We start from the raw sequence: 24,467 nt of genomic DNA on the forward strand, positions 1-24,467 counted from the left end.
ACACAGAGAGTGGTGGTAGCCTGGAATGCACTGCCAAGTGAGGTGGTTGAGGCAGATACGTTAGCGACCTTTAAGACGTATGAAAAATGAAATGAAAATCGCTTATTGTCACGAGTAGGCTTCAAATGAAGTTACTGTGAAAAGCCCCTAGTCACCACATTCCGGCGCTGTTCGGGGCGGCTGTTCCGGGAATCAAACCGTGCTGCTGGCCTGCTTGGTCTGCTTTCAAAGCCAGCGATTTAGCCCTGTGCTAAACAGCTCCTAGATAGGCACATGAGGGGCAGCACGGTGGTGCAGTGGGTTAACCCTGCTGCCTCACGCCGAGGTCCCAGATTCGATCCCGGCTCTGGGTCACTGTCCGTGTGGAGTTTGCACATTCTCCCCGTGTCTGCGTTGGTTTCTCCCCCCAGAACCCAAAGATGTGCAGAGTAGGTGAATTGGCCACACTAAATTGCCCCTTAATTGGAAAAAATGATTGGGTACTCTAAATTTATTTAAAAAAATAGATGGGCACATGAACAGATGGGGTATAGATGGATACAGGTGGTCGATCTAGATCGGACACGTAATTGGTGCAGGCTTGGAGGACCAAAGGGCCTGTTCCTGTGCTGTATTGTTCTTTGTTTGTTCGTTGTTGTTGAACCCGACTTGCTCAAATAGCCTGGAAGAGTTGGGTGTGGTGGTGGTGGTGGGGGGGGGGGGTTGCTGCCAGGAGGCTGTGGTGAGGTCGCTGAGGGGGGGTCAAAAGATTGGGGTTGCCTTCAAAACTGGTGCCCCGATCTGCGAGTAGTCTTCCTACGCTGTCGCGTTGGACTCGCCAGTGGCAGAAATGACTTGAGTGTGGCCTTGAGAGGGAGTTGCTTGCTGAAGCCAAAATCTGGTGGTGGAGAGCAGTCGTGATTCCTGCCGGCCTCGCGCTTAGCCTGTGAGGTGAATATCGGGAGCCGGGCGATTCCAGCTTAAAACTGACCAAGCATATTTAAATGCTTTTTAAAATATTGGGCGTGAACCAGATTGCTCCAGCTGCAGTGGGCCGAGAGCATTGTGCTCTGTTAGGCACCCAGCACGAACCCTGTTTATGACCTCTCCCACTATTCTCCCAGCATAGCGGGATATATACCGAGAGCAACATTAGCCGGAGAATCGCCCCCTTAATTTCATGCAACATTAGTTTATTCCAGTTAACCCTTGCTGCTCTTAAAGCTGCATTCTGATCCTTTTTATACAAAATAATATAACTCAATTGAAGAAAGCAAACACAAGCCAAAAAGTACAACTAAGTTTGTTACTGGGTGGTGCAGAATTTGAGAATTGTTGAGGAAGGAGACATGCCAACAGAGCGTGTTGTCTTGCACTCACCAGGGCAGCTACAGAAGATAAACTAACAGTAAAGGAAACAACAATCTATACTGTATGAGAAGAGAGTGATAGTTGGTGGATGTCTTGCCATGGTGAATGCAGCAGAGGGACAGTTAACTGTCGAGCTTTTGTGTTTCAAAATCAAACCAGGCAGATTGACTCTGATTGGTCAGGATATTGCCATGGGGAATGAATTGGGGAACAATGGTTCCCCCAAGCTTTTGCTTAATTGGAAAGGCATAATGGATGGACTTGCTCCTTCTGTCTGCAAAGCACAGGTCCCTGTGAATAAATATATGTGGCTTCTGGCATACGTAAGTGAGCCAGACTGCGATGTGGACTGATGATTTTACATTGGTTGTAGTGTCATTCCAAATAATCCATCCATAAAACCCTTCAAGCACCACGTGCCCCTTCATGACAGAACCTGAAGATCGCACATTCGGAGCGTGATCTAACCGAATTGCAACAGAACACCCGTGTTTAGCCTGGTGTTCCCTTGCAATTTCCCCATCTTTTAAAAAAAAATTTAGATTACCCAATTATTTTTTCCAATTAAGGGGCAATTTAGCGTGGCCAATCCACCTACTCTGCACATTTTTGGGTTGTGGGGGCGAAATCCCACGCAGACACGGGGAGAATGTGCAAACTCCACATGGACAGTGACCCTGAGCCGGGATCGAACCTGGAACCTCAGCGCCGTGAGGCGGTTGTGCTAACCACTAGGCCACCGTGCTGCCCTAAGTTTCCCCATCATAAGGGATGATCTAAGAAGAAGAATAGAGAAGCACCTACGTCTCTCCCAATTGACAGGACGAAGAAGGGACGAGGAAACTGTTTATCCACACTTAGCACGCATCCCCTGGGGGCAAGCATTACCGTTGGCTGCACGCGCATTGACTCAAGGGTGCTCTCTGTCACCAGCTTGACATCTTTACCAATGAAAAGAGTTTCCATTGCCTCAGCAGCTGGTTTGCAATGACAGGCAGTTTTTCATGCGGGTCTGTTCCCACTATCCCACAAAGAACATTCTTCTTCAGGACTCCAGTGAAGTCATCAATTCTTTTCCTGCACTTGAAGCCATATTCTTGATGAAATACCCACAGCATTGATGTCCTCACGCAATCTCCTTCCGCGATTTCTTTATTAAATGTATAGAAGGCTTTCTGTCTCCATGGGGGAGAAAGGACATCCCTCCTTTTCACCACCTGTACCAAGGCCTCCAATGAAGCTTCAGACAACATTAATATCCGTTCTCCTTCCTTTAGCCATTTATCAATAACGTTGCACAGTTCCTGCAGCCAGAATGTTTCCCTTGTAGAGTAAAAGTTACAAGCTGTATAGCTAGAAAACTTTTCAAGGCTTTCATTAAAACTTTTTAATATCTTTCTTTAAAAACACAGAAAGAATACATCTCCACCCTTACCATAGGGTATATTATTTCCTTAACTCTGAACAACATGTGCACCCACTTATATATAATTTACCATGTTTTATAATGCTTCCCCATTAAAATCGTCTGGCTACCTTTAAGTAGTGTCCTTGCTTTTCCATTTGCTCTCCCCAATAGCCAAGAAGATGGCGGCATATATGATTCATTGTAAGCGGTCTGTGCTCCCTGCATTGATTGTTACTGGGGCGGGTTGTCTACCTTCCCTGTGCCCACCTTTGGGCGCAATCTGATTTCTCGGCCCAGAATGTGCGATACTCAATACATCTTGAAGTGGTTGACAAAAGCATAGGTCTGGGAGAGAGCAGAGTAATAGCCGGCTTCACCCAGCCCCCTCACCCCCCCACCCCGTGTGGAACAGGACAAAGTTAAATTCTTCCCCCCCCCCCCCCCCCCCCCCGTGTGGAACAGGCCAAAGTTAAATTTAACAAAAAGCAGAAACGGCAAAAACAAAAAACAAACTAAAAGCCTTCAGTTGTTCCTGTCCGTGACTAATGTGTTCAAGCAACTGATTTGTTCAGCCAGAAATTATTATCTGCAGTTGACTCAGGTCAAGTTAAATGTTTTTATATATTTTTTGTTTAAGCTCATTTATTGAACCGGACAACAGTGCTTGGAGGGTTTCACACACAAAAAAAGTCTCTCTACCGCAGTTTACTGATGGGATTAACTTGGATCACCCACTTCTCTTGAGTTTAATGAAATTCTCTCCTGTATTTTCATGTTTGGATGAGAATCTAAACTTATCTCATGCTAATTTCGTTATGCAGTGCCCTCTAGGGAGGTTAGATAGGCCCGAGCCCTCCTTGAGGGAAAGTTGCAGGGATGTAGTGAATTAAACATTCCTGAGAAATTGCAAAGCCACAGCCCCCCAGAGAATTTAGACATAAACTGGCTCCAGACTAGTTGCCTGAGACCTTAGTCACCTTTTCAGCACTTCTCTGACATAGCCACCAATCAAAGCGGGATCTCGTTGGTCAACGGGGAAGGTAGCAACGGGAGGGGGGGGGGGGGGGGGGGGGCGGAGGAATGGGGTGGAATTCTGGGAGGTCTGCAGGTTTTTCAATAATTCAGCCAAGTTTATATGTTGTAAAGGCCAAGCCCTTGTCAAGAGTTATGGGGCATGGGAGACATTTCTGTCGCAAATTATGGCAAAGCGTAATAAATTAATTTGATAGTGATAATTATAGCATTGTGAGATCAAAGTTCTGAAAGTAGCACAAAATAATAAGAAAATTATAACGAGTAACGGGTAAAAGTCACAATCTATTTAACTGTAAAAATAAGGCTTTCGTGAAATGTTTTAACGTCTCACTTTAAAGAGGCAGAAAAAAATAGATCACCTCTCACTCAGCATACCAATTTTTCCAACACAGAACTATATGTGCAGGCACTTGTATATTTAATTTAGCGCAGTAAGGTGTGATGGCGGAAGAATGGGAAGAGACAATATAAGCTAAAGGGTACAATTTTAAAGAGAGGAAGGATCAGAGTGACCTGGGGGTAAAGGCGCACAAGTTGTTGAAGGGGGCGGTCCGGTTGAGAAAGTGGTCAAATCTAGTCAATTAATCCCATTCTCCTGCCCTCTTCCCACAGTCCTGGAATTTTCCACTTCAAGTATTTATTTCCAGTACATTATCTGAAATTTAAAAGGCAGCAAAATATTCCTCAGAAACTAGAAGAATATGGGGAAAAATTGCTGGGCTACGGGGAAAGGCAAGAGAGTGAGACCCAGCTGAGATGCTCCTGCAGGGAGCAAAAATCAGTCGGGCCAGCGAGCATGGCACCAACGCTGCTCTTGAACCTTGCCATGCAAGGCCTCTGTTTGCCTCGTTTCACCTCCAGGGTCTTCCCAGGAGCTGCCTGCTTTAAATGACAAGGCAACTGCGGTCCGCAACATGGCGACATTCTGCCTTTGCTGCTGGTGTCAGGTAGGCAGCTCCTGCCTACTTGAGGTGCTCTGTGCCTCTAATTGGGAACCAAGTTCGCCTCTTGGCCAATATGGCAATTTACATTTACAATAACAATTTACATGCTCAGACACCGTGTCGGGACCTGGAATTTACCCGCACTCTGCGTTAAAAATCCGACCCTAGAGATCGCGTGATGAGAGCACGGGAGTGGCTTCCTTGTTGCAGGCTCCAGTTCTGCTCATCTTTCAATCCTTGTTTCTATCCTTGTTCATCTCTCTTTCATGTCTTTTTTCGGTTTACATGGCTTTTACTACGTACCAAGGTTTGTTGGTCAATGGTTCAGCAGTTTGAGTCGAGCCAATATGCCTTAATCCTCATTGATTCATGGGGGCTGGAGGGAGTTAGGGCGGGGCCTTGAATTTGGTAGTTTTGTTAGGGCCACGAAGAATCCAGCACGAGTTGAAGGATAGAAAGAAATAACATTTATTTACAATAACATATATACAACAGCAGCAGCAGCTCCTTTGCTGCTCACGCCTCTCGAGCTGGTTCCAAACTGGCCAGCTTTATTTATGCACGGAATTTGCTAATGGGGAGCCATGACCATGTCGTACTTGTGGGCGCCAGCGGCGCCGTCGTTCCGACAGAAACTGGGGCCGGCCCAGGGGCCGTACCTTCCATTTGGATGAACCTCCGGCGACTACTCTCGAGGACGTGGAGACGGAGGACAACTGCCTGCAGCTGTATTGTGTGGCAGCTCCCCGTGTGGCCCCCATTAAGGTGACAGTGCGGATCAATGGTCATCCGCTTGAGATGGAGTTGGACATTGGCGCAGCGGTCTCCGTGATCGCCCAGAGGACATTTGACCGCATCAAGCAGGGTACACAGACCCTTACATTAAGTGACACACAGGCAAGGTTGGCCACCTACACGGGGGAACCATTGGACATTGCAGGAACTACGATGACCCCTGTTGTTTATGCACGCCAGGAGGGGCGTTTCCCATTTATCGTGGTGCGCGGCCACAGGCCCAGCCTGTTGGGTCGGGATTGGTTGCGCCATTTTGCGGCTGCAGTGGCAGCACATCCTCCAAACAGGTTCTGGAGGTTTGACTGAGGTTCTAGGACGGTACCCAGATGCATTCCAGCCCGGCATGGGGAAAATAAAAGGGGCCGTAGCCCGTATCAAACCAGGAGCCATGCCGCACTATTTCCGGGCACGCCTGGTGCCTTGCGTCTTGCTGTAGAAGGGGAGCTCGCTCGTTTGGAGACCTTGGGTAATATCTGGCCCATCCATTTCGCTGACTGGGCAGCATCAGTTGTACCTGTAATTAAGCCAGATGCCACTGTTCGCTTGTGCGGCGACTATAAACTGAGTGAATAAGGCTTCCCGGTTGACCGATATCCAATGCCTCGCATAGGGGATCTCGACGCAAAGCTTGCAGGCGGACCCCCATTCACAAAATTAGAAATGAGTCACGCAGGAAATGGCAAAATTAGTGGAAGTTAATGAGGTTCGTGTTCTGTTCATCAGAATCCTTGGAAGATGCTGAACAGTGCTCTCCATTCAGATCCTGCTTTATCCAGGATATCTACTTTCTATGTGTGTCATTGGAATGGTCCTTATGCTGATGACTGTCACATTTCTCAGTTGTTATACTGGACTTTACTCCCTGATCATCGTGTTTTGTCTAATGTTGTAAAGATATTGTGGAGGGGGGAAGGGTGGGGCTGGAGATAGAGGAAGGGCGCTTCCCAGTTTGGGGGTCGCTCTGACGGCCCTCCTGTCCTGGAGCAGGTTGCCCCCCCCCCCCCCCCCCCCCCCCCCGCTTTATGATTGGGACCAGTTTCTATTCCTTTTGGTCCTTGGCCCCACATTACCCTGTTGTCCTCTGAGGGAGATGCTGGTGTTGGTGGGCCAGCGATCTGTTTTGTCCCTTGATCAGGGGCTGGGGGATGGGATTATGGAAGTTTGGATTCTCACTCTTGGCTGTTGTTCTTGCTCATTTTTTACTTCCTCTATGGAAGACCCTAGGCTGAGGATCAAGGTTTAGTTGTGCCCGGCCCTCTCTTTGTCTTTGTTTTTGGCAGTTTGACCATCTCGAAGCTAGAGGTTGGCTGGCTGCCCTGTTGTGGATCTGGAGAAGAGTTTCAACTGCGCTGTCAGAGTTGGTCCATTCTCTTTCGCACTAGGATTCTCCGGTTATTGTTTCCTTCTGTCATTTTGTTTTGCAGCTATGGGTGAGCTGTAGGTCCGTAATGTTGCCTGGATCCTTTTTGGGCGCAGACAGGTCATTTACCCATGGTAGGAACGTGTTGGGGATTTTGTCCCTGATTCATACAGTCTTATCTGTTTCCAATTATGTCATGATTATTGTTTTGTGCTGTACTTACTGTACATCGATACCTCGAGCTATCTTTGCAAATTTTTGGAAACAAAATTGAAAAAGCCAATAAATATGACATTTAAAAATTCAACCCCTATTTTGCGTGTATTTCTTCAAATGAAAAACATTTATAAAACAGTTACAAATAAATAGATGTTATTGGCATCATAAAAGTCATTTCCCCCCAAATGATATAGATGATATTTGCTCTTTATCAACTGAAAATTACGTTTAGTTGCAGCTACTGCATTACACAAAATTTCCTGAGCTTTCTTTTTCAATAAGTCATTTAGTATTTAATGTCGTTTAGATGTTCCAGTCCGGCAGTTAACAAGCTGTTATACCCAATACGGTAAATTCTCAATCTGAGCCACACCTCTGTGAGCAGGATGCTTTGGAATGAACAATATCAGTTTAACTCTTGTACATACAGCTGTTGCAGATGTGCACCTAAACTTTTGTTTACTGCAATTTTAAACCATATTATGTGGGTGTTGTTCAGTTTTGGGATTTATTTATATAGATTTGGATTTTATTCATTTTGTGGTAAGAACTGACTCCAATCATTCCGTGAGTTATTTGAGGATTATTTTGTTTTAAGTGACCTAATGATGCTCAGGCGATTATGTGCATGTTTTCATTCCTCTTTCCTCCTATTCCACTTCAAGCTGTAATCAAGGGAGGGTAAGTGAGCAATCCACCTTGCAAGGGACTCTGCTGTTACTCATTGTTATTGCATCCTCCTTGCAGCTTAGTTCAAACTCATTTACTGTGGGAAGTACCAAACTTTCCTGAATAATACAACTGCAAACACACCTACTGAGGGATCCAGTATCTCGGTGGCAGTGTTTTATTCCCCCCCGCATTTTGCCTCTACCTTGACCATTTTCTTCTGCCTGTCTAAGGCAGGACGACGCACTGACTTTTGGTTGGAGGTTATAATTTCAAGCAGAGCTCAATTTTTATAATTAACTGGATACTCACCTCATCGCTCTAATCTCAGAACCCTTCAGCTGTGTCACTTCATTCTCTAAGCAAGAGAGGTTTACACCTGCTCCACATCTGCCTCCAGCTACCAATTCTGCAGGTTAACTTGAATGCTTTTCACACTGCTGCTTTAAAGTAGACTGGTTAGCGGTGTGACTGGTTAAAAACCGGGCTATCACCCAATTCAGAGCACAGTGTGAGCAACTGCAGCAGGAGGTGGGATTGAGTGGAGCTGCACTGGATTCTGTAGGATCACAGCAAATGCCAATTAAAAACAGCTACATAGAATCATAGAATTTACAGTGCAGAGGGAGGCCATTCGGCTCATCGAGTCTGCACCGGCCCGTGGAAAGAGCCCCCCACTCAAGCCCACACCTCCACCCTATCCCAGTAACCCCAACTAACCTTTTTGGACACTAAGGGCAATTTAGCATGGCCAATCCACGTAACTTGTGCATCTTTGGAATATGGGAGGAAACCGGAGCACCCAGAGGAAACCCAGGCAGACACGGGGAGAACGTGCAAACTCCGCATAGACAGTGACCCAAACCGGGAATCATACCTGGGACCCTGGAGCTGTGAAGCCACAATGCTAACCACTGTGCGACCCTGCCTCCCTTAAAGAGCATCTCGGCCTAATGTCCAAGTCTGGCTCTCCAAATAGTGTACTTTTTCTTCGCCATCGATGTTTCCATTTCAAATATATGTTTCAGAAAAGGATCAATTCAAGTTGCCTGATCTTAAAGTTCGTACTGTCTGCCATAAAACGTTCAACAACATTCTTCCGTTGAAGCTTATTTTCAAATCTTCTGAAATCTATAATTCTGTGTTTTTTTTTAAAATCGAGACGTTTTTTTAAATGCCCACGACTTCGCCTTTTTTTTCTAGATGTGGGTAACTCTTTAGTGAATCCATCAAAAAGAGAGATTGTATTGGCTGCTTTTGCACTTGTCTCTAGAAGTGAGATCTCTTTCACTGTAAATTGAAGATTTTCTGTGGTACATGCGACACTTCTGTTCAGATGGTGTCTTTGTTTCACTTGTGGAAATTCTTCCAAAGGGATCTCAGGATGATTGCTGTTGGCCTCATTTTACAATTGTGCCCCATGTAGAAGACAATAAAAGTCATATGGTAAGACGGGCATTATTTCTGGCAGTGCGCTGCTTGACTTCTTAATATATTAAAATGATTTCTAACAGCGCGTTGACTGGTCTCTGAGGCTGCTGCAAACGGGGAGAAACAATTCTGTTAGCTCATCGTCATTAGCATAATTTACAGTAAAAATTGTGTGTTTAAAATATCATATAAAAGCTAAAGCTGTTCAGAAATAATGTCTGGTCTGATCTATGCACTCACAGTAAAAAGCAAGTTAATTAAGTTCTAAATATGTAGGATAAAGTGACCAACTGCAAAAGGACCAGTGATATTTATCCTTCAAACTACTTTGCTCAGAAATAAAAATGGTAATTCAGTGATACAAATATATTAAACCATCTTGGAAAATGGTTCATTCCTCCCAGCCATATTGAAGGGAGCTAACTCGAACGGTAAATTTAAAATTATTTATTTTCATCGGTTATAGTGAACTTTTGAGTTTCTCAGTAACTTCTTACACCTTTGCTCTATTCATTCCTTTCTTGCTAAGCCTCCAAAAGAGGTCTTGGCACTTTTGTACACCATTGTTTAATGGAGCTCTGGGCTCAGCTCAAGAGTAAATCTCCTAAACTCTAATTCGTAATTGAAGTTATAAAAAGTGCATTTTATGCATTCACAAATATTACATCAGTACCATGGTAATTGGCATTGATAAAGCTGCCAGGGCACCATGGAGCTTCAGGAAGAGAGTAGAGAATACGTTGTAAAGTAAAATTTCCATAGTCCCACGTGACCTTGGGCTGCTTTCCCCTTTGAGGGGGAAGAGCTGACTGGTGGTGATTTAAGGATCACCACACCTCAGGCGAGGGGCAAGGTTGAGAAGGCATAAATAACCTCAGCCGGTACGGGAATTGAACCTACCATGTTGATCCCACTCTGCATCACAAACGAGCTGTTCAGCCGACTGAGTAAAACTGGCCTCTCTGTTATAATAGGGGGGGCCAGTTATGATTAAGACATAATTATGATTATGTCTTCTACTCACAGAGGGGATGGGTCCGAAATTAATTGTTGATGGTGTTTTTCTAAAAAAAAAAAATTTTTAGAACTGCAACGTTAGTATTTAAATATAAAGAATTTAAAACTGACCAACAGCACCAAGCCCCAGAATGGGTCCAGAATTTATCACCAATACAAATGCAAGCATTGTGAAAAGACAAAGATGCACTTGAAATCGTGGTGTCGAATGTCACGTGACACAGAGTAGGAGCAGGAAGGTGGGAACAAGTGAACTTTTGCCTCCGTTGTGCAGCCCATCAGAGAATAAATGGACCAAATCAACTGAGCAGATGTGTAAGGATGTGGAAGGTTGAATACCTTTCACACAGAGGCCTTTGTGTTCTGGGCATGATCTGGCATTATGATGGGATGCAATAGGCCTCAACTTTGCAGCAATTACTAAGCCATTATCACGCTACAACACAAGATCGTTTTTCTTCTGATTTGGGCTGTCACCTGTTCTTCATTTACCAGTCAATAACCATTAATTATCCCTCGCAGAAGTTTAAACAAAGCATCCCTCCTGTTAAAACCAGTAAACCATTCAGTAATGATAAATAAACTGAAAACTTGCAGGGACCCCCCTTCCAATACACCGTTTAATGCCTGAAGTCCTCTATGATGGGAACTACTAAAGGAAATACCTAGAAATTGGAAGGTCAAGGACCCAATGAGGTCAAAGTCTAGGCTGCAGAAGGAGCAAAATCAGAATTCTTATTGCAGTCATGGAGTGACCTGTAGATTTTTCATCTGCAGGCAGGAAGTGTGCATTGTGAATTTGTCGGTCTGAAATGCTAGACTAGTATTGTAAACACTAACATTAAATAACAACATTTGTAATTAATTTTTTTTAAATACATTTCTTTGAAAAAATTGAATGACTGCGAGATTTTATCTGTCTTGTTTGTCGTATTACTGGGGTTATTATTTGCTTTTACAGTTTTATCTTTTTTGACTACTGAAGGTATTATTAACTCACATTGGGATATGGCCACGACCTCACCCACTTGGCCATTCTTCATGTGAATCTTGACAGTAAACTACTGATGGGCAACTCGGCTATGCTGGGCATCACAGCCAAGTGCAGTTCTACCTCATCCTAGTGTCAGCTGTGTCTTAGTTACAGCGTACTTGCCTTTGAGTTGGAAGGTTGTGGGTTTAAATCCCATGCCAGATGCTTAAGCACAAAATCCAGGCTGTCAGTGCGGTACTGAGTGATTGATATATTGATATTTATATCCAGAGTTGTCGACTTATATTTCAAATACCTATGTTGTCATTGTGTGAAAAAACCTGAATTATTATATATGAAGCAAGGGACTGTGCATTTTTATAAATAAATAAATGGATTGGATATAATAAATTATATTTTTCATTATTCAAATGGTAATACATGTTGATAGATGATGAAAATATTTACTTAAATCATTAATTTTGCCTTTATAAAATGAGCTACATTATTTCCGAAGTTAAAACCCTGGATTAGCTGTTTTTCAAGTTTACTTTTAGTTAGGATTCTTAGTTTTAAGCGTTGATTTTGTTTCAACCTTTAATTCAAACAAAACTCTGCAAAGCGGCTCCATGTTGCATATTGTAAATGGATATCAGAGGACAGAGAAAGTTTTTAAGGAATTTAGCATTTTAAATGTTTTTTTTTTCCCCAGTGGGTAAATCAAATTGAGATTGGTTGTCATTGTGAGGTTGGCCATAGACGAAGCAAGGCCTCGTCTTCACATCCCCCTCTCTGGCGGGGCCACAACCAGCCGCCTCCATTCTCTGGTCTTCCCGGACCCAGTATCATGTATGGTTTGTGCTGTGGGAGAGGGATTGGGGCTGATTGCAGGCATATGACAGACCAATTACGCTCCCAGGAGTTGTCACAAAACACTGGTGGAGGAACCATAACTGAAATTAATAAGTGGTTTGGGTTTGGAGATATCAGAAAGTGACAAAGGAGTTTGTAACTATTCTTTCCTCAATCGCAAACCAGTGGGAAAAACATCCAAATGGGTGTTCTGATTAAAAGATAATCCCGCTTTGTACAAGATGTTTGGGAGTGATAAAAGTCACTGTTGGGAGTGTATAAAATATAAAAAATGTTTTAGATAGATAGATAAATAGATAGATTTGAAAAGTTAAATTTTTTTAAAAATGTATATCAAAGAGCAATTCATCACATTAAAAAAAAATCATAGTTCTTTTCCCTTGTAAATGTCTTTTGCTTCAACTTTTCTATGCTCTGTGAAAGAAATACCACTGTGGATTGTTGCACCAGAAGTGTAGAAATATGGATGATATTTTAATACTTTTGACAACCCTGTACATGACAATTGGAGAATAATTACAATTAAGGAATTGACCTCCCAGTCCACAAGTTACAAAATCATGTGAGTTAGGCTATAGCCATGAGCATTTATCACAGCAACAGTCCAATGTGATCCATGTCTCCAAGTAAGACTGGTCAACTCATGAGGGAGTAGTGAGTAGACTTTAGAATAGAATTTAGACTTCCTACAGTGCAGAAGGAGGCCATTCGGCCCATCGAGTCTGCACCGAGTATCTAAAAGAGCACCCTACCGAGGCTCGCTGCCCCATCCTATCCTTGTCACCCCACCTAACCTGCACATCTTTGGACACTAAGGGGCAATTTTAGCATGGCCAATCCACCGAACTTGCACTTATTTGGATTGTGGGAGGAAGCAGGAGGAACCCGCGCAGACACGGAGAGAAAGTGCACACCCCACACAGACAGTTACCCAATGCTCGGCTCAACATTGAGGGCCGAAGGGCCTGTTCTGTGCTGTACTGTTCTATGAACCTGGGTCCCATGCGCTGTGAGGCAGCAGTGCTAACCTTGGCGTAGTTCTCGTATATAAACCAGCTTTACTCCTGGATCTCAGAATCTTCTGACACTTCTAAGTCATTCTTTGGAATTTGTGTGTAAAGATCGATGAGTTTGAAAATCACATTTCATTTGAGACGACAGCTGCGATTTTGTCAGGCCGACGTGGGTCGCTGTACCCCCCCCCCCCCCCCCCCGCCCGATTAAGGCCCTGGCAGCAAGAGCCCTGCCGACCGAGAGCCCCTGCCTATCAGGCTCTTCATGCTGCCAGCAGTGAGTAAAGGTAGCAAGGGGATTGTGAGAGAGGAAGACCAAGGGGTTTCAGAGTCGGGCACAGGGGGCTGATCTTCATTGACGAACCCCTTTCCCAATGATGGGTCCCTCGATCAGGCACAGAGTGTCTCCCCAACCCCCAGGAGACCACCGGCAAATTTGACAGGGTTTGCTGAAGCCACATGGCTTCCATGTAATCCCTGACCCACCATTAAATTGCAGTGGGGTGAGGAATAATAGATGCAATTTGGCTCATCGATGAACCTAATTGGCACCTTGGCGACTAGGAATCCCACATCAGCCTCTTCCACCTTTCTATTTAATCAGGGGAGCTTTTGATATCACTGGGAGACTGACATAGGGCCTATCTCATGATTAAGTTTTCCTGGCCACCATGTTTCCCACCGCAATGTGTTGTGTTAAATCCAGTCCTACATCTCTTTTGTCAATTAAATTGTTCTCATTAATCTTTCCTTCGACTGAGACCCACGCAGACACGGGGAGAATGTGCCAACTCCGCACAGACAGTGACCTGGGGCCGGGAACGAACCCAGGTCCTCAGCAGCATGAGGCGGCAGTGCTAACCACTGTGTCACCATACTACCCTAACCCAGTCCTTTTAAAGTGTTTCCAGCAGGTCAGTTGAGCATGAAAGATAAGGGAGCACTTAGTGTCCCTACCCTCTGCAGCAGTACAGAACACTTTTCAGAGATTATATATAACTAACAATGCATGAAATTCAAGCCCAATTTTGGCAAGTGACCATGTTTCATATTGGAGATTTGCCTCATGCCTTTGTCGGAAATTGGAGAAATGCAAATACAAACACCGCCTGTATGGATCTATTTTGGGTTTGGTGAAATATAGGTAACAGGCAAGATTCTCCATCCCAGGATTGCGTTCCCCAATGGGACAGAGAATCTGGCATCGGGGCAAAATTGGGATCGCCACTGGGCGCCGACCCGAGCATGAAGCTCTGACCCTCGGAATCGAGGTCCATGCCATGCGCCAATGGGAGTATGTAAATGATACAGATGGATCTTAATGACCCATTTGCATCCATTTAACAGGCCCGGCATTCTTATGCTCTGGCCCTCCTTGATTCTCTGTATCCCGCGGCAACCCCTCCCCCAAACAGTTATCCCCTTGGCACACCGCGAGGTCCACCATGCCAGGGCCATGTTGGTAGAGACTGCCGACCTAACCGAGGGCCACCGCCTCCCCCTGCCACCAGAACTCCCTGCAAAGGGACCCCTGAAATAGGGGTACCCTTCACAGGCACCCCTGCTTCAAGGGTCCCCCACAGACCCATTCCCCCAGAAAAGAGACTACTGTCTGGAAGCGAGAGCAGTCCAGACAAGGGCAGTGAGAAGAATTACAGCCGGAACACTTAGCTTGAAGCTCCACTTGTCTATTCCTTGAAGGAGAACAGCTGTGACCTGCATCCAGTTTCCACAGATCCATTTTTTGCAAGCCATTCATAGCTTTCCAGTAGTGGTCTGTGATTGTCAGCTTCTACAAACCATCAGCAGCTTTGATTCATTCATCTCCCTTCACTGTTCAGTGGCCAGAGTGGTGAATCCCCAATGTTTACAAACATTGACCACATCAAAGAGAGGAATGTGCTGTGCAACCAGACACTGGAATGATTGGAATGCACATACTGCTTGGGATGTGCTTACCTCTCTTTGGTCAAAGGGTTCCTGTGTGTGTGGTTGGGGGGGGGGGGGGGGAAAGAGAGAGAGGTCTCCCTCTTATAGGGGTCCATGTGTTTGGGGGTCTCCCTATTACAGGGTTCCCTGTGGGTTGGTGGTCTCCCTATTACAGGGGTCCTTCGGGGATCTCCCTATTAGAGGGGCCCCAGTGAGGGGTCTCCCTATTACAGGGGTCCCAGGGGGGGGTTCCCTCCAATTACTGGGGTTCCTGTAGGGTGTCTCTTTATTACAGGGCCCCGATGGGGGTCTTCCTATGACAAGGCTCCCCAGGAGCTTCTCCCTATTACAGGGATTCCTTGGGGTGTTTCCCTAATACAAAAGGTCCCAGGGCGTGGGGGGAGGAAGTTCTAGTAGAGAAGGCTGGGTCATCCCCGCACACGGGTACACATAGGGAGGGCATCCAGGTATTCCGGGGGTGGGGGGGGGCTGCTGTTGGTGCGTGGTGGTGGCGGGGAGGGGGGGTTCACGGCTGCTTTGCGATGCAGGTAGAGGTGGCCAGTCGACTGCCCGCTCAAAATGGCAGCCAGGTGGTGGGATTCCATCAGCAATATCTCGTATTCCACATCTTGCGTTAATCTGCATGGTCGGGAACACTGAACTGCTTGCCGTTATGCGCTCCCAGGGGGATCGTAAGCCGGTCGCAATTCACCTCAGGCGGGAGAACAGTCTCCCGAACGGAGCATTCAGCCCCGAGTTTCATCTTGCAATTCTGAAATTTTGAGTTATTACTTTTTATGCAATTATTTACCCCAGATTACCTGTACAGGAAACGGAAGGAAGGCAGAGAAATTTTATAAAAAAGCAAAAGTAGTTTTGGGCACTGCGTATTAGAAAACTGAATGGTACCTTTTATACAGAAATAAACAAGAAATACAGAATATACAAAGCAGTATTTTATGGCATTTCTGGCACATGAATGTTGGTCACTCACTTCATTTTTGGGGTAAGGCCTATACGCGAAGCATTAACAAGTATAGTTATAACTTATATAGTTATAAGACTGCTCTTTCACTTGTGGCGGAGAATGCTCACCCTAGTGGCCTCTTTGTCTACAATATAGCCAAAGCTAGCTGCTGTGGTGTACGGTGAAAGGCCCGTGGGTTATTACACGCTTCTGGAATCTGATTTTTTATCAGCTTTAATGAGTTTCCTAATTTTCTCTTTCCTCCACGTAAGAGTTCAGTCAAGCCACAGTGCACGCAATATGTACAGTATGGCAGTAAAATTAAAAATGGGATTAGTATAAACCTGTCAGTGTTGGCAATTTAGATGCAACGCACATGTCGGCAGCCAAAAATCAATCAAACTGGCAAATTGTGTGTCTCCATGGCCTCCCATCACTGACATTTTTTTAAGTGGAGTCCAGTTTTGGGTGACTTCAATCCATATGTCTGCTGGTAGTGCTGTGATCTTAGTCTTAGTCTGAAATAATGAAGTAAGACTTTGCTAACAGAGGATTGACTCCAATTTCTTCTCTCCTGTTACTAGGCAATGTGGCTAATGGTGCAACAGGATGAACCAGAGGATTTCATCATCGCTACAGGAGAAGTGCACAGTGTTCGAGAGTTTGTCGAAAAGTCCTTCAAATACATTGAGAAAACCATTGTGTGAGTATGAAAACATGCTACAAACAGTTGAATCATGGAGACTGTATTACTAATTTAGGTTAATATCTTCCGGCGTTTCACACCGTCGTGATCTTCCAGTCCCGCCAATGGGCACCCCCTCCGCAGCGTGGGGTGGATTCAGTGGGAAATCCCATTGACATGGCGAGGCCTGAAGATCCCGCCATTGGCCAATGCTGCCCCCCGCCGCCGCAAAAGACGCCAAGGGGAGGCCAGGGAATCACACCCTTAGTCTTTCTCGCTTCTCGCCTTGTTTTTATATTTGTATGTTAAGAGGTTCGAAAGTAACACATAAAGGCTTTTTCCAGGTATATAGCTTGTAATCTATCATGTGGTGCCAAATAACTCCAGAATTTCAGGCTGATAGATTAAGAAAAGAGTTGTGTCCTTGTACATTGGAGAAATTTACATGGAAATGGAATTAATGAAGATTTTCAGCATTATTACGTGGAGTTTACAAGGTGATTTTTAAAAATTCATTCATTGGACTTTGGCGTCGCCAGCTCGGCCAGCATTTGTTGCCCTGCAGTCCATGCAGTGTAGGTGCACCCACAGGGCTGTTAGGGAGGGAGTTTCCGGATTTTGACCCAGTGACAGTGAAGGATGGCGATATGTTTCCAAGTCGGAGTAGTGTGGGGATTGGAGAGAAACTTCCGGATGATGGTGTTCCCGTCATATTACAGGACATCACATCACATTTCCATCATATGTCATTCCCACCATATTATAATTCCACCACGCTACAGGACAAGGCATTGACAGTTCTTGATACATTTATATTTGTTTGGATTATAATTTGATGTTGGATCCATTTACATTTCTGTTAACAGGGAAAGAATGTAGCTCGAGTGTGATACAGTTCATGTAACCCAGTCTTCAGACTTCTGCACTGGCACAGTAGTCTTAATGTAGCATATTGGTTGTTATGACTTTTTAAAAAACTGTTGATATCTGTTGCCTGGTGCTAGTATTTATTTTTGATCTTTATTTCATTTATATACAGTTAACATGAAGCAAATCCTTTCAGTTCCATTCAGGTTAGGAATAGATTACTCGGAACTAAAGGCAAAATGTTCCACACGCGCGCTTCCTATGATTTATTAATTTTAACAGTATTGTACTCAAAACAAACCAATACTTTTTCTACCATTCCTATGCAGTCTCGAATGTTATCTCGAATGTTATTTTTATAATTGCAAGACACCCATATATTCATGCAATAAAAAATTCTACCATGGACTATACAAGGCAATTGGGTACAGTTAGTTGAATTGAAAGACGACACTATTAGGTCGAGTCCTTCAGTTGAACTCCTTGCAGTCAGCTCCCCAGTAACAGTGGGGCTCTTTATTGCAATCCATTCACAGGTTTAAAAGAAGAAGTTAAGTTTCAAGTTTGTTTTTACTTTGGGGAGAATACTTTGAGTACAAGAGTGGCAGAAGATTTCTTTGAATTTCCAAGAGCAGTTTGATCAGCATCAGGGGAAAGGTTTATTGTCATTGTTGAGATATAATGGGGGTGGGGTACGGTAAAAAAATTAGTGTCCCACTGTGTGCAGTAACACCAGGCTGTATTTTAGTGTATATCTCAACCAAAATTTTAGAGAGGGGAATCCAGTTTCCTTTCAAATAATTCCATCTGTGTATATTGACCCACTCCTCAACCTTGGGGTTCCCTCGGCTCCTCTGCCTGTAAACTTAAAATAATTCAACCCCTGGTAACCCTCGATGGTACAGTCAGTTAGAATTAGAAGAATCATATTGAAGTTGAAATGTTAACCCTGTCCCTCTCTTCTCCGATGCTGCCAGAGCTGCTGAGCTTTTGTAACATTTTCTATTTTTAGTTCGGATCTCCAGCAACTGCAGTATTTTTCTTTTATTGATAGCTTTAGGGAGTAATTGACTCAGAAATTGGCAACGTGCAATTTCGGCTGGGGAAAGTGGCGTTTGATGTGCCGACGCCAGTGGTGGCTTATTCCGCCTTATCGTGCGGTGCTTACTTAATAAATTTAATAGCAAGGGTCTCACGTCTGATTAGTGGTGGTGCGGGGCTGACTCTGGTTCATGCCCCCACCTGCCGTGAACCAGGGCTCCAGCAATCCAAGCGCCATATTTAAAGGTCATCTCTGCACAGAGCAAGTACTCTTCAAGAGATGGGAAGCTGCTAGGAAATGATGTCTGCCAAACATAGGAAACATGCTTCCCCCAGGTTTAGAGGTGCCTCCCTCGAGCGCCTACTTGATGCAGTGGTGGACCACTGCGATGTCTTGTACACCTGCTCTGGGCAAAGACCCAGCAAGCATGGTCACCCAAACTTCATGGAAGCAGGTGGCAGCGGTGGTCAGCGCCAATGCAATTCAAAAGATAATAACCACCCAGTGCCAAAAGAGGATGAATGATCTCTGCAATGTTAACCTACTCTCCTCATCAGTCTGAACTCAGACACTCACAAACCCATCACACATACAAAGGGATCTCCTCACAGCCAGCTCAAGGGACACCACCACCACCACTCTCCCACCTTCATCTCCCCTGTGGATCATGTCCTCTTCCTGTTCATGGCACCACTCACCATTCACACATGCAGGCATCCTTATCATCTGGCTTGGCAGGCACCCTGCTTATGCTCTCTCCATCTGTACTCATAAGGACAAGCCAGCACAAAAAGGGAGAGGCCACGCAGAAGCCCTCATCCGATTTTAAAGTCTGCACATGTGGGGTTAAATGTAGAGCAGCGATCATTGACTCTCGCAGGAATTAGTGCTGCTTGAGTCAGCAAAATTGCTGGTCTAACCCGATTCCAAGCATGTCAATTGGGCTCAAGCTAAATATCTCAACCGTGGAAAAGTGCTCAACTGAGACATGTTTTTCCATTGGCCTGGCCGCTTTCTCCCCCCCCCCCACACATCCCCCTCCCCCGCCAAGCATGTGTTTGTATGCAACCTTCAGTCTGTGCTGACATGACCCCACCCCCTCCCTAACTTGCACTTGTGCCCTTGCCCCAAGGTTCCCTTCCATCCTTTCTCTCCATCACTCTTGCACTTGCCCCAGAACCACACATCAGCCATGAAGAAGGCACTGTGGAGACTTCCCGCAACTCCCCCTGAATCCGTGGAGGCCGCTTCCTTGCATTGCGTTCCTCACGAGTGCTGTGCTAAGTTGTGTGCGTTCACCACTGAGTTCTCGAATTTGAGGTCGCCAGGTGCGTGCCTTTTAAAGGTAATTGTAAATCACATTGTTCTGAAGTCACGCTGACGGGGTTAAATTTCGCTTAGGATGGGTGGCTTGATTCCAGCATGTGGTCATGATATTGAGGTGCAGTGGTGCAGTGGGTTAGCTCTGCTGCCTCACGGCGCCGAGGTCCCAGGTTCGATCCCGGCTCTGGGCCACTGTCCGTATGGAGTTTGCACATTCACCCCATGTTTGCGTGGGTTTCGCCCCCACAACACAAAGATGTGCAGGGTAGGTGGATTGGCCACGCTAAATTGCCCCTTAATTGGAAAAAATGAATTGGGTACTCTAAATTGAAAAAATAAAGATAATGAGGTGCAAATGTATTAAAATTAGGCTTGTGACGTTGATGGCAGGAAATGCGTGATGAGACCATCAATTCACGCGACACGTGGTTAGAAGTGAACAGTGGTTTTAATCGTCTTACAACAGAGCCTGCCTGTGACGAGATGAACTCCAGATGAGCTGGCAGGCAGGCTCTCAGCATCAACCTTTATACATCCGGTTAAGGGGAGGAGCCAAGGGTGGAGCCCAGTACAAGCTCCTCATCTCCCCCTATGGGTAGAGCCGCGCAACTACACGTGATCCAATACAATATACAAGCTCAACACGTGTTGTACAATACAGTGTGGATTATTAGTATTTATAATTCACCACAATGCGTCCAGCCATTGACGGGGGAAGAGGACAATCGCTTCCTTAGTTTACATCACCAGGAAATGCGCAAAGGTCCTTCTCATGTGATTTTCCAATCTCGCCACCGAACACGCCCATCCTTATTGGACACACAAAATCCCAGCCTTTGTGTCTGTACTCCTAAATCTTTGCTTGATAGGTATAAAGCAGTTCATTATCATTTACCTACTTTTACACTGGTACTTGTTTAGTTTCAGTCATGAGTGAGTGTTTCCCACCCGCTGACACCATTTTGGAACAATTGGCTTTGTGATCCTCATGAAGAAATCGTCGCCCTACATTTTTTACAGATGTATGATTCTGCCCTTGAGACAAAGAAAACCATTTTAGCAGTGTAATAGGTGGTAGCTAGTGTATGAACCATAGAACCCCATAGAACGGGGCAGCACAGTAGCAGAGTGGCTAGCACTGTGGCTTCATACCACCAGGGTCCCAAGTTTGATTCCCCACTGGATCACTGTCTGTGTGGAGTTTGCCCGTTCTCCCCGTGTCTGCGTGGGTTTCCTCCGGGTGCTCCGGTTTCCTCCCACAGTCCAAAGATGTGCAGGTTAGGTGGATTGGCCATGCTAAATTGCCCGTAGTGCCCAAAAGAGTTAGGAGGAGTTATTGGGTTACGGGGATTGGGTAGAAGTGAGAGCTTAAGTGGGTTGGTGCAAGCTCGATGGGCCGAATGGCCTCCTTCTGCACTGTATGTTCTATGATGAACCCCTGCAGTGCAGAAGGAGGCCATTTGGCCGATTTGAATCTGCAACGGCGCTCTGAAAGAGCACCCTCCCTAGCCCAGTCCCCCGCCCTATCCTCGTAACCACACCTAACCTGCACATGTTTGGACACTGAAGGGGCCATTTTAACATGGCCAGTCGACCTAACCTGCACATCTTTGGACAGTCTTCCTTTGTGACGAACTAAACCAGCACTATTATGAAATTGATTTTTTGGGTTGATTGACAAACTAATTATGATGAAGCTCAGCTCCCTTTGGTCTGATGCTGCAAATGTTAAGCAACACTTCTGTGCATGGATTAGAAATCTTTGACGTGACCTTGAATTTAATTAACTTATTTAAAATTACTTATTATATAAAATCAGTGCAAGGTGGCATGATCCATTGATACAACATATTGCTATGTAGGTTCCCATTGACACACAATGGGTGTGTGAGGACAGCAGAACTGCTTCTTGCCCAAGGTAAAATGACTTGCATTCTTTTATTTCACAGTCTTTTATTTCAATAGAACAGTAAGTACTTCTGCCATCACTTTGATTAATGGCCAGAATAGTTCTGTTTACTTTGTGCATGGAAGACGCCAAGTTTGTGCATTCTAGCTAATTCATATTAAATATGCTACACTTATTCGGGATATTAAGGATGTTATTGAAGAGATATAATCTTTTTGTTCTGGTTACTTGTACCGCAGAAGTCACCAATACTACTTAAATACTAAAAATTCCTTGGTGCAGAGGGTATCTACCATTATTTCTATAAAACTGTGTGTTTTAATCCCGCCTGCAACAGTGGCAGACAGGTCTGTACAACTTGTTTCTTTGATGTCCTCGTGGTACATGTAAGCACACAGTTGAACTTCTAATGCCCCCAAATCACTGTTGATGTTAAATTTAGTAGATTAGCCTAAGGACAGAATAGTATTGTTTCTACTCGTTTCATATTTGCTTTTTTCTTAACCTGAGACCCTTTGTGGTTCATGACAGCAGCCAGTAATGTTTTACCAGCAATAATGGATGATGCAGTTTGGTACTTTATCTAAAGCCCCTTAAAGTTTTGATACTTTTTTAAAAATCGTTCCTCAGTTGGCACTATGCCACAGAGCAGTAGGGGATGGGTTCGCACCTGCATTTCCCAACTTGGTGATTCCAAGAATTTTTATTTGGATCTGACTTGGGGAAGAGAGGTTGCTTGGTTTGATTTTGGGGGTGGGGTGGTGACGGTGCGGGGGGGGGGGGGGGGGGGGGGGGGTTGGATTGGAGGTGGCAGGGGGAGCGTTTTGCTCAGATCAAGTGCAACAGAATGGAGCACATGACCTCACATAGCCATTATCGATCCCTCAGAGGCGACTTCAAAAGCAGCAATCGTAAAAGCCTCTGAACAAAACGAGAACAAAATTCGAAACCCCGGAAAACAATTGCAGGAGTTGGGATGTGAGCCTCAACTCAAATGATTGTAGCATGCAACTCAATGCTGTTGAGCGACGACATGCCTCATCAGGGGTTCATGTATCATTTAACGCTAGCCTGCACTACTTAAAGCTAGTCTGCACCTCTTAAAGGTGAGGTGCATTCAGGATGGACCGGTTGCTGGAGGTTGCGAGGGAAGAGTTTCTGACCTTCAAGAAGAGTGACTGGTGGTGCAACAGAGGACAAAAGGTGCTCCAAGGTTCTCGAACGCTTCACTGGAGGCTTTGGTGCAGGTGGCGGATAAGAGGAGAGACCGTTCACGTTGGCCAGGAGATCCTCTAAACAGACATTGAAAAGGCAGGGAGGACGGATAACCAGATCAATGCCAGGAGCCTAATGCGAAGGACCTGGATGATGCAAGAATGGTCAAGATCATGACCACTCTTGTGAGGTCAATGAATACACCTTCAAATGTCATATTCTATGAACTGAACTATTAACCTCAGATAGTGATCAATTCGCCACACCCCCGTCACTCACCAAACAATAGTCTTCGTCAATCATGACTCATTCCTAATATTCATAGTTTCACCTCGCCCTCACACACTTAACAGCAAGCCTCGTACCCGCCCTCCGAGCTTGCATAGGCTATTCATGACAGCAATATCACCCAAACACATTGCACTACATTCACTAACCTAGTTCGCGCACTCTTGCAGGACAAGTTGGTCTATAATTGGAAGCAGCAACACTTTACCAGCAAGAGGCAATTATGGATTCATGTCCTCACCCCCACTGAGGAGATGGTCCTCTCCATTATTTGAGGCATGCATCTCCTGCTTTCAATCCTGCCTCTCATCATATCCCCACACTTGCGCCTTTCTCCATTGAAATACCCAAGAACTTTAACCTAAACAGGTCATGGTGAAAGAGAAAGAACTGGAAGAACCCTGTCATACTTGCAACCATGAGTTCAAATTCTGACAATGTGCACACTGTAAGGGATAGGTTTGGGGCAGAGTCTGTATGTGGTGAAATACGAGGCACAACAGCCTGCAGTCAGGGCAGGGTTCAAGAGCAGCACAGATGCCAACTTGTCAGAGGTTGTGGGCACACAAGAGCTCAGATGAGATCTTTGTTGGCGTAGCTTAAAGATGACAAATGGGTATGTACACTGCGTTGCTTGGTGTACTGGCAGACTGCCAGGAAACCTGTGATCAATGTCAAGGAGCAAGGAGTGCAGTACTAATTTGGCACAGAACTTTACACTGTCGCTGGGGCAACATCCTGGAACTCCCTCCCTAACAGCACGGTGGGTGTACCTACACCTCAAGGACTGCAGCGGTTCAAGAAGGCAATTCACCACCACCTTCTGAAGGGCAATATGGGCAATACATGCTGGCCTAGCCAACGATGCCCACATCCCATAAATGAATTTGAAAAAAATAAGATCTTGGAGCCCATCCTTTTCAGCCAATAATTGGCGGACTCAATTGGAATAATTGCAAGCCCATTCGTGTTGCAGCGTCTGATGGCTGATTTCTGAGCTTCCATTGCAGCAAAGTCCATTCAGCATCTGACTGCTGCACTGGAGGTTCAAAGTGAAGTCATGCAAGGAAGGCTTGGGTGCTGCACTGGCGCAGAGACAACAAGACATCTTCTCTCAAGATGACTTCCACCGCTGCTACTCCAGCAGTGTTTTTG

The 24,467-nt window shown here is 45.3% G+C and overlaps 1 protein-coding gene across 1 annotated transcript in view; it reads left to right on the forward strand.

The window, feature by feature from the left end:
* gmds (GDP-mannose 4,6-dehydratase) overlaps nucleotides 1-24,467 on the forward strand; it is a 621,977-nt gene that overhangs the window by 485,180 nt on the left and 112,330 nt on the right. Inside the window, exon 8 of the mRNA XM_038796739.1 lies at nucleotides 16,568-16,686. Coding sequence (XP_038652667.1) covers nucleotides 16,568-16,686 — 119 coding nt within the window. The remainder of the gene's footprint in view (nucleotides 1-16,567; nucleotides 16,687-24,467) is intronic.

The sequence above is a fragment of the Scyliorhinus canicula genome, chromosome 5 (assembly GCF_902713615.1).
Source record: "Scyliorhinus canicula chromosome 5, sScyCan1.1, whole genome shotgun sequence".
Taxonomy (NCBI): domain Eukaryota; kingdom Metazoa; phylum Chordata; class Chondrichthyes; order Carcharhiniformes; family Scyliorhinidae; genus Scyliorhinus; species Scyliorhinus canicula.